At 53.4% G+C, this 10,637-nt stretch overlaps 1 protein-coding gene across 1 annotated transcript in view; it reads right to left on the bottom strand.

Annotated features, from left to right (window-relative positions):
• Positions 1-1,462: 1,462 nt before the first annotated feature.
• The window catches only part of SUSD4 (sushi domain containing 4), a 169,422-nt gene continuing 160,247 nt past the window's right edge, over positions 1,463-10,637 (bottom strand). Inside the window, exons 6-9 of the mRNA XM_004375906.2 lie at positions 9,520-9,711; positions 8,021-8,165; positions 3,240-3,622; positions 1,463-2,055 (exon numbers count right to left, since the gene is read on the bottom strand). Of these exons, the coding sequence (XP_004375963.1) occupies positions 2,027-2,055; positions 3,240-3,622; positions 8,021-8,165; positions 9,520-9,711 (749 nt within the window). The 3' untranslated portion in view covers positions 1,463-2,026. The remainder of the gene's footprint in view (positions 2,056-3,239; positions 3,623-8,020; positions 8,166-9,519; positions 9,712-10,637) is intronic.

Here is a 10,637-nt window from a genome sequence, read left to right as displayed (position 1 = left end):
GCAGTCTCTGGGTTACGAACAAGATTTGTCCCTAAAGTGTCTTTAGGTTGAATTTGTACGTAAGTCGCAACAAGTGCATATGGTTCTTATTTAGTCTTACTTTAGGGGAAGAGTGCCCTGGTGGTACAGTGGTTAAGCGTTCAGCTGCTAACCTAAAGGTCGGCAGTTCAAATCCACCAGCCGCTCCTTGGGAACCCTATGGAGCAGTTCTATTCTGCCCTACAGGGTTGCTGGTGGCGCAGCGATTAAAGTGTTCAGTTGCCAATTGAAAGGTCGGCGGTTTGAACGCACCAGCCACTCTGCAGGAGAAAGAGGTGGCGGTCTGCTTCCATAAAGATTTACAGCCTCGGAAGCTCTGTGGAGCAGTTCTACTCTGTCCTATAGGGTCACTGTGAGTTGGTATCGGTTCAACAGCTGTGGGTTTGGTTTAGTGTAAGAAAAGGCTGGAAACCTTTTCAATGATTTAAAAACTGAACGCGCAGCAAGCGAAAGTTAATTGTGATGAAGAATTTGTTTTGCGTAGGGGTTGGTTCCATCGTTTCAAAGTGACGGCAAATTTACGTAACTTTAAAGGGCAAGTACAAGTCGTCTGTAAGTCAGACGCTCTTCGTAACCTGGGGACTTACTGTATTTTTTTATCAATCATTTTCTTAGAAACAACCTCCATTGGGCACCACAAGCCAAAAAAAGACCAGTTGCCATAGAATTGATTCTGACTCATGGTGACCCCATGTGTGTCGGAGTAGAAGTACACTGCACAGGGTTTTCAATGGCTGATTTTTCACAAGTAAATCACCAGGCCTTTCTTCCAAGGCACCTTTAGGTGGATTCAAACCTCCAACTTTTCCATGAGTAGCTAAGTGCTTAACCATTTGCACCTCCCAGGGACTCCACCGGGCACCACGAGGCCAGCCGAAGAGGAAGGTAGGACTGGCAGGTGGGTAAGGCAGACAAAGGCCCCTGGAGCAGGAAGGCAGGCTGCCTGTGGGCTGCGAGGCCAGCTTCCTGCCAGACAAAATGAAAGGAGGGGGAAAAAGAAATCCAACTCCCCACTTCACCTGGAAGCAGAATGTGTTTGCAGAAATTATTTCTGTTTTGGAAAATAAAAGGTGTGGCTAAGTTTGGGGAGGGGCAACAATATTAACAGTTACCCGCAGAGGGACTCATAACTGAGATAAACTGTTAAGTGACTCTTTGTGAGATGCTGAAACAAAACATCACCTTGGTTACCTTCTCCACCATAAGATAATGTATTTGCACACATTCTGACAGTTTGAAAAGTAACAGGGTTTATCCAATGCCATGGACCCAGGTAACAGACCATGAATAAAAATACTGATGATACGTCACCAAGGACAGCACGGAGTACATCGACTCTACTTTTTGAAGAAAGTTCCAGAAAGCAGAGTCAGCCTGAGTCTTTCCATTTTCACTGGAACCGCCACATCCCGCTCTAGTCTTGCTTTGAGTAGAGTTGTTCAGACCCAGGAAGACTGTCCAAAAAGTCACACGAGAACTTTCCCTTGGGGAACCTGTGCCTTCCTGCAAGGGCAAGGGGGGCCCGGCTGTCCTTTCGGCAGCTCAACACAGACCCTCCGCAGAGGTGGAGCCGTCCTAATTTGGGGTCCGGAGACAGTTTAAAGCAGAATTTAGAAGCAAATTTACACAACGTGACATGCTTTCAAGGAAGCAGGTGGTGCTCACAGCATCATCAGTGGGATGTGGATGCACTGTCCCGTGTCCCGCAGCATGGAGACACACCAACACCTTCATGCAGGGCCGTGCGGGCGTTTCCCCTCTGCCCTTTCTTCCCCTTCTGTCGCGCACGTCCTCGAGTCTCTCTGAAAGCGCTGCCAATGCCGTCTGTCTGCCTTACGGCTGAGGCCGAGATGTACATGTGAATCACGTCACCATGGAGATAAGTTAGAAAATGTCCCCCGTCCCCCCAGCTCTGTCCTGTCGCCTCACTCCAAGGTACAGGGTTCCCGCCCCCGAGGGGGCAGCAGAATCGTCGGCATTTTGCCTGTCAAGGCTCCTCTTCCATCAGAGGGATCTCTGTAAAAGAAGAGGCGGTCACTGGCTTAGGTGACTGAAAACTGCTGCTAATCGTCTGTGGTTATGAGCCCTGCTAAAACATCTCTAAACCAAACACACTGCTGTCAAGTGGATTCTGACCACAGCGACCCCATATGTGTCAGCGTAGACTGCTGCATGGGGTTTTCTTGGCTGTAATCATGGAAGCAGGTCACCAGGCCTTTCTTCCATGGTGCCGCTGGGCGGATTTGAACCACCCACCTTTAGGTCAGTAGTTGAGCGCAAACTGTTCGCGCCACAAGATATCTACAATTCCTGAAATTAATGAGGACGTGAAGAAAACATTAAGTTCCACATATCTATTAATAATCAAATAAACCATCTCCCCCATACAACATCTGTTTACTGGAAAACCAGAGTCATCTACCCAGTTCATAAAAACAAAGTCTTAGGTTTTCACCATCTGCCTTAATGGCCATACAAACCAACAGGTCACAAAATTCAAGAACGGAGAAGCAGTGCTCCAGAAAAGGGGTTCAGGGAAGAAGCAGGAGACCTCTGGAATTAGCACCCCCATTTGTAAAGTGGGGCTGGCGCGTCCCTCACCCAGGAAACGGGGCTTTAATGACTCCAGTGTATTTTCCACTTTACTGTGAGCTACAATCTGCCTTTCCCCACGATGGGAGTAATATGCCTTTTACTTCCCATCTGGTAAAAATAACTTCTATGCACACAGACATCCTCCGGGGACAGGGCGGCCAGGGCCCACGGCTGGGCCCTGGTGCAGCATCTTGCCTTTCCTCCTCACCTGTGTGTGCTCTTCCGGCCCTGTGCTCCCTGTGCACAAATCCCGACTAATTAAGGCGCGCAGGACAGAAACGTTCTGGATCACACAGATGCTACAGAAACAAAGTGCCAGCCCTTCTACTCTGGATGGCTCGGTGCCCTTTCGTGCCTCCTGAAATTTCAGCTAATGGGCTCATTACTTGTGAGATGATGATCATCCTTTACAGTAATTGGTCCTGCCAATGGCCTCTACACGGAGTGAGAGAAAGAAGCAATTTAAGCGGAGCGTGAGGGAAGCAGATTGATTTGGCTCTGCGCTGGCAGGGTGGGAGGGGCCGTGCACTGTCGGAGGCTGGGTGCATAGGACCGTGCTGCGCGCTGTGTCTGCAAGACGGCTCAGGCCTCAGGCGCACACTCACCATCCGCGATGTCGATGCCTGGGCTGGTGGATGCCACCTCCCCCGCCGTGCCCGCCATTGCGTCGGGGCTGTCGGAAGTGGGCCGGGCCCCATCCTGGCCCGAGGGAGGTGAATAGAGACTCTGGAGCAGCTCGGAGGAGCCCGAGGCACTGTCGCAGGTTTCTGACTCCCCTGGGCCCGTGTCCACGTCTGCTGAGCCAGGGTATGCTGGGGGGCTCTGGTCGTCCACGGGTAAGGGGCAGCCCTGGCCCACGGAGGCCAGGTACCCAGGGCCTAAGGCACTCAGCCCGCCGCTCACGGCCTCGTCATAGGTCGGGAGCATGACAGGCACGCCATCCACCACCACGAAGTCGGGGTCGCTGCTGGAGCTCCTGGGAGGCCCCCTGCGGCAGAGGAAGGCAATGCCAACATGTCAGACACCCGCCAGGATCAGGGGCTATGCTGCCCACCACGGCTGGAGTCCTCAGGGCACACGACAGTCAGGGAAGGACCCCTTCCGGGCCCTCCTCTGGCAGGTGATGGCCACACTCCAGGGAGCAAGGGTGTTACTGCTCCTCTCCCGCCCTCCTGCCTCTCCTCGCGACTCGTCCCTGCAGCCTCTGGACTCTGCTATCTCCTCACTCTTCCCTCCTCCCTCCTCTGACCTCTGGGCTTAGCCTCAAGGCCATACACACACGGGCAGGGGGGCACATGGCCCGTTCCAACAGAGCATCCCAACGTGTGTCTGCAGTGTCCTGTGGGAAGGCTGACAGTCCTGCTGGAAGAACAGGAAATGGTGGTCTCTAAGTGCCCACGGAGAAAGGCTAGCCCCCTGCGCTAGCTCCTTTCTTGTTTTCTGCTACAGTACAAGTCTCTTAATTTCCAGTCAAGGCAGAACAACAGCAAAGCAACAACAAAGGAAAGCTATGAGTGCCATCTTACAAAGGGATCGACGCTACCTCATTCAGGTTATCTGGGCTCGCCTTCCACCTCCCTACTCAGCAACCATTTTAATCTAAGCTGTGCCTGTGCTGGTCCCTGGGTGGTGCAAATGCATCATGCACTCAGCTGCTAACGGAAAGGTTGGGGGCTCGAGTCCACCCAGAGATGCCTCAAAAGAAAGGCCTGGTGATCTCCTTTCTAACAATCAGCCACTGAAAACCCTATGGAGCACAGTTCTACTCAACACACATGGGGTGGCCATGAGGCAGAGTCGACTCGAAGCCCACTGGTAATGCCTGCGCTGACTGGTAGCAGGACTCCAGAGGGTGGGTGAGAAGTCCATCTGTTACCCTCTGGAGGCGTTCCTTTACTGGCGCACCCGCAGCTCCTGGCCTTGCCACCTGGCATCTCGTCACCTGCTGGATTTGAACCCAAGTCTGTCTGATACCAAAGGCCAGGCTCCATCCAACACCACACTCTGCTCCCAGCCCCCAAAGGAGCCCAGAGTGGCTAACAAGCAGCCACCAGGCTTGGTTTCCCATTTCCTCTGCTGGGGACTGGTGCTGAATGATGAGGCCAGAAGGCAAAGAAGCAGGAAGAGAAGAAAGCCCGAGGTGGCAGGCAGATGCGGAATCGCTGAGCACCGCTGCGGTGGCTGCAGAGCTTGAGTAAGGAAACACATGGGCCCCGAGGTCTGAGGCAGAGACAAGCACTGACCCTGCCGCTCTCTAACACCCGAGGGGCAGTCTCAAGTCTGCTGACTTTTGGAAACATCTTGCAGAGGCTTAGAGATTACAGAGGGGGCTTCTTGTTCCGCCATTCTTAGAGGTTATCCAGAGAGGGAGGGGAGACCCCCAAGGCCCATGCACCGCACAAGGCAGGAGGCAGTGAGGGAAGAAGCCGCTGGGAATCTCTGCAGCTGAGCTCCTTCTGAAACAGGCTCCTCTCCCTTCCTTAGTCCCCCACCAACAGTCAATTCTGAAAGGATCCCCGAGAAGCTAAGCTTCCTTCCCCGCCCGCCCCCTCATCTCAGGTCAGCCTCCTCACCTCACTTAGGACATCCCAGCTCCTCACCGTTGCTCCAGGTGTCCAGGCCAGGGCAGCCGGCCCGCCCTCTTCCCCACTCCTCATCCTAACAAGCCCAGGCCGTGGCTCTCCCACGATCCGGCAGCTTCTCCTCCAGTACGTCCCAACCACCACGTCAGCTCCCACACACCCACTCACCAAGCTCCAGTGTCTACTCTTGTGGGAGCTGGAGATAAAAACCCGTTCTTGGCTTGTCCTTGAGGCTCTTATTATCTGTCTGGATGTGGCTGTTGTTGTCTGCTGCTGTCAAGTCGATCCCGACTCAAGGCGACCCCATGTGGTACAGAGTAGAACTGCTCCGTGGGGTTTTCTTGGCTGTAATCTTCATGGAAGCAGATCGCCAGGCCTTTCTTCCACTGTACAGCTGGGTGGGTTCAAACTGCCCATGTTTAGGTTAGCAGTCAAGCACAAGCCACCTGTGCCATCTAGGGACCTCTATTTGGATACATGAGACCAACTTCTCTAAAACAAGTAGAGACCGAGATACTCCGGGGGTAAAAATCAAGTGAAAGAGTGCTGAGAATATTTTTAAAAAACATCTTACTATTTAGTTGACATTCTGGAAACTTTTCTTCCAAGTATATGTAGAAACATAGCCATATGGACCCCTGAAAGCACTTCAAAACCAAACACCAAACCCACTGCTGTTGAGCTGATCCCGACTCACAGCGACCCTACAGGAGTAGAACTTCCCCACAGGGTTCCCAAGGCTGTAAATCTTTCTGGAAGCGGACTGCCACATCTTTCTCTCACAGAGTGCCTGGTGGGTTCAAACTGCCCACCTTTCAGTCAGTAGCCAAGCGCTTAACCAATGCGCCACCAGGATTCCTTGAAAGTACTCCAATGTACTATACTTCACAAAAGTGTCGGTTAGCTTTCTCTTTGCAATCCGTCCACCGTCTTTAGATACTGCAGCTGCTGAGTGACAGAATACGGTTTCCTGATTAATAAATAACAGTGCTGCGGACTGAGAAAGCGGGTGACAGGTCTGAGAGGAAGGGAGGTTCTGGCACCTCAGCAAGGGCCCAGCTGAGGCCCCAGGACGGCACTGACACAGCTCTGGCCTGGTCAGGAGCTCAGGGGGCCCCACTCCTAGCACTCATGGCTGGGAGAGTCAGGTGTCTTTGGGTTGTGAGGAGGATGCGGGGCCTCTGCTGCCAGGCAGGGAACACTGCTAAGCGAGGCGAGGCCCTCGTGGGGACCAGGAGGCTAGGGGGGAGGGTGGGCGGAGGCAGGGGTACGCACTGCTTGCATTGAACAAGGTACGCACGGGCTTAGTTGTATTTACTTGCTAATCTGTGGTGAGCAATATCGATGTGGTGGGGACAGGTGAAATTGCCCACTGCAGACTGCTGGGAAGGCACGATTGGGCCCATGCGGGTGCGTACCTTGCCTTTTGGGTAATTGGCCCTGGACACAGGCTGTCTCCAGCACCTCAGCCCCGTTTCCCTCACTCCTAACCCCCTGGGAGCTGCGTGAGACAGAGCTGGATTTTCCTGGAAGGAAGAGAGTAAAGTGGTTAATTCTGGGGGGCGTTCTCCTCCACTAAGCAATTTTTAGGAGCTGCTGCACTGGGCTCTGGGGGCTACACAGTCCTTGTGGGCAAAAACAAACAGCCTTTTCTGAAGCATTAGGTCCCGAGATGGGAAATATCTTCCACAGTGAGGAATCCAAGGCAACAATTATTATTCCTTCGTAAAAGGCAATTTGTGTCAGAGACACGTGGCTGGTATCCTGTGATGTTTGGGTCCTTCAACCGCACATTCACAAAGCTCTCCTTTGCTTTCTGACCTGTTTCTACCTCCAGGAACAGTGTCTGCCTGCAGCAGTGTTGGGTGATGACTTTCTGTTGGCAGGGTCCACGGCTGCTGTCAGCGCTGGGGGAGATGGCCCAGGCTGCTCCGTGATGGGGCCAAACCTGCCTGTGTGAGAGTTTAGCCAGGTCCTCCTCTGTGCTGGTGACTGAGAAGACACCAACCAAAGACAGTCTGTGTGGCCAGGAGGCTGGAGAGTAACCCCTGCATGTCCCACGTTCAGATCCTAATTCAAGGTGCGCACACAGGCGCCTTTTCCCGAGAGCCCCGTCCCAAAGCCCTCCCTCCTCCCTGAAGACTCCCACAGCACACTGTTTCTGAACCTCTGCCACACTGCACGTCCCTGCCTTGTATTCTGAGAGGTTCTATAACTGCCTTATTCTCCCTGGGGGCTGTCAGCTGGCTGGAACTTACTGCAGGGCACAGGCAAGCAGAGATGATGGGAATGGTGCCCCAGGGCAGTGTGGTGCCCAGCCTGCAGCCCTGACTCTGTGCTCCCCACTATACCCCACAATGCCTGTCCCGAGCATGGGCGATGGAGGGAAGGAGAGAGGGAGAAACGCGGGAAGTGAGGGCTGTCTCTCACTTGGTGCTTGGCCCCCAGACACCTCACCATCCCAGAAAAGTGGTTTTAGTTCTCTCTCCTAGTCCCCCTTAAAACCACCAGATGAGTCAATTTCCACTCATGGCAACCCCATCTGTGTCAGAATAGAACTGTGCTCCACCAGGTTTTCAGTGGCTGATTTTTTGGAAGCAGATTGCCAGGCCTTTCTTCTGAGGGGCCTCTGGGTGGACTCGAACCTCCAACCTTTTGGTTAGCAGCCAAGTGCTTAGCTGTTTGTGCCACCCAGGGGCCCATTCCCCCTTTAATCAAATCTGCACCCTCTCTCTTTGCTGTTCAAGGTGGCTGCAAGGAGACTGATGGGTGCAGACGTGGGGCGCCAAGGCCCCAGCACTGACCTGGGGGGAAAGTGGGCCTTGAACTTGGTCTGGAACATCCTGGCCAGGATGACGAGCAGGAGTACCAGCAGCACACTGGTCGCTGTGAACGCCACGATCTTCCACGTGGTCAGGAGGGTCTCGTGGGTGCTGGGCCACGTTTGCTCTGTGTGACAGAGAACAAAGCTGCGTGTGAGGCTCGTGGACCGTGCTGGGCGCCTGTGCTGGTTTGCTGGGTTTATCTGGTGAGCTGAGCCGCCCACAGCACACCGCCTGGCTCCCAAGACTGGCAGAGGCACCACGCGCCTGAGCTGGCGTACGTGCCATCCCATTCGGGTCCACGCTGCACTAAAACCCGTCCCGAGGGTGGGCTCTGCCTGCGTGTTCCCACTGCAGACCTGGTACGAGCCTGGAGGGGCAGAGGATGAAGGGGTCCCTCTGTCCAGCAGAAAGGTTATTCTGAAATGGACCAATGGCTGGGGAGAGGGAAGCTGGGCTACAGACCTTTGTGAGCGTTCTGGGTTATGTTGTTGGTTGGGGTGAAGCATGATGGGGAGGAAGGGGGCAGAACGGGGATCCTCTCCCCTGCCCCCCACCTCTGCCAGGGAGGGGGAAGCCAGAGCAGACCCTTCTGGCACAAGCCACCCCGTCTCTTTAACTTCTCCCTCCATTGTGGCTGCCTCCTTCCTCCCCCCACATCTTGCTCACAGCCTCACCCTCAGTGAGACACCCCCCAACTCTCTCCCCTCATTTGTTACTATGACCATGTTACGCCTCAAGCCTCCCTGAGCTGATAAATGCTTTTCCCCACAAGCTGTGTCCAGGGGGAGGTGTGCAGCCATCCCCACGGCTCAGGGCAGGTGGCCATGGCGACTGCCTAGAAGGTGCTGGAGAGCAAGGGCGGCACCGGGGAGGGTGGCAGATGGTGAGGGTGGGCTGGTGACCAGTGCAGCGAGTCCAGCTGTGAGGCTGGTGTGCAAGTAATTTGTTATTAGCTATAAATCACTGAAGCTTGCAAATGCCTACGTTTTTAAAAGTGAGAGCAGGATTCACCCATAGTAATATCATTTGTATTCTGACATGCCTCGTTGAGCAGAAGAGAAAGGTGGGCTGGACACAGCATGAGTCCTGGGCAATGTGTGTGATTCCGATCACATCCATGGGCCCGCGTCCTGCATGAGAAAGGCATGCCTTTTGCAAGTGGAGGGGAGACAGGTTGGGAGGAAACAGCGTGGACAGAGGCTGGAAGGTAGTCCACAGTTGCTAGGAGTCTAGGTATTCTGATCAGAGGGTCAGGATTCTACCTGGGAATGGACAGGTGAATACTCCAACCTGCTAAACAGGGCCTAGCATCACCTGGCCCACGTGGCAGCCACGTTATGTCCATAAGGATCGTTCTTGAGATCCTGCTCCTAACACTGCGTGGGGGGAAGGAGGGCTGGAGCGCAGCACACAGGCTCGACCACTAGTCTGAATTTGGACGTCCCATACGAGGTGGTGAAGCCTCTGGATCTGCTCACCTGACCTGATGCAGTACACCTGGTAGGAAGGAAACCATTCTCCGTACTGGCAGGTGATGTACTTGTAGTCGCTGGTGAGGCTGTAGCCAGGGTCGCAGTAGAACTCCACCACGGTCCCGTGGTTGTACTGCTCGCAAGGCCGAGGATGGCAGATGAAATCTCCGTGACTCACCACCGGGGGCAGTGGACAAACTTGGGCAGTGGGGAAGAATAAGAGTTTCAGAACCACATGCTTACTCTGCCTGAAGCCCTCAGGGTACGGACGGGCCTAGCAGCCACCACTGCTTAAAGAGGTGCGTATCCATGCATCACCAGACTACTGAGTCATACTAGAGACAGTCCCTTCTTTTGTATTCTCCTATGAGGTCCAACGGAAGCCTGTTACACCATTCCCAGCACGCACGGCTCTCACTTGGTGCTGTAAAGTACATCATAAAAGGGAGGTTTGTTTTACCATGCAAAGAGTATGCCTCTTTAATAGACAGTATTAAGCTACTCTATTAATAATGCATGCTATCATGTGCCAGACAACCTAATAAATAAAATGAACATATTTATGGACAAAATCTTTACCAAAAGGAACAGCTATCCCAAGTCTATGCCTATGACTACAGTAGTAATTTGGGACTGTTCAAATCATTGGGAATTGCCCCAAACCTGGTCCCCAAATAGCCTGCTGGGGTTTGACTCTTCTGGCCTGATGCAGTGAGGGTGGCCGATGGGTGGAGGGTTAGGAGTCTTGGGTGCTAGGCTTGATTCGGCCACCAACCCACTGTGTGACCTTATGCAAGTCACTGAGCTCTCTGAGCCTCGCTTTTCTCCTCTGTAAACTGGAAGCTTACTTTACCCTGGATGACGTTCTAGGGTTTTTCTGACACTACTATCCTATGATTTTAGGGGAAGAAAAACTGTTTTTAGTTTCCTATCTTGAGACCCCACTCTGGGTTGCGAGGAAGAACGGTTCCATCTCTATGACCAGAAAGAGCTTCAGTGGAGTTAGGTATGTTCATTTCACATCACAAAGAGCCCTCTTTCCTGAAGAAGGACTTAGAAATAAACGGCTCTGGCACTTAAACATTCTTCAAGAAACAATCAAACCACAGACGCCTCCAAGGCCG

The sequence above is a fragment of the Trichechus manatus genome, unplaced genomic scaffold, assembly GCF_000243295.1.
Source record: "Trichechus manatus latirostris isolate Lorelei unplaced genomic scaffold, TriManLat1.0 scaffold00039, whole genome shotgun sequence".
Lineage (NCBI taxonomy): Eukaryota > Metazoa > Chordata > Mammalia > Sirenia > Trichechidae > Trichechus > Trichechus manatus.
The sequence above is the reverse complement of the archived record's forward strand: the minus strand, read 5'-3'. Positions and strand labels throughout refer to the sequence as shown.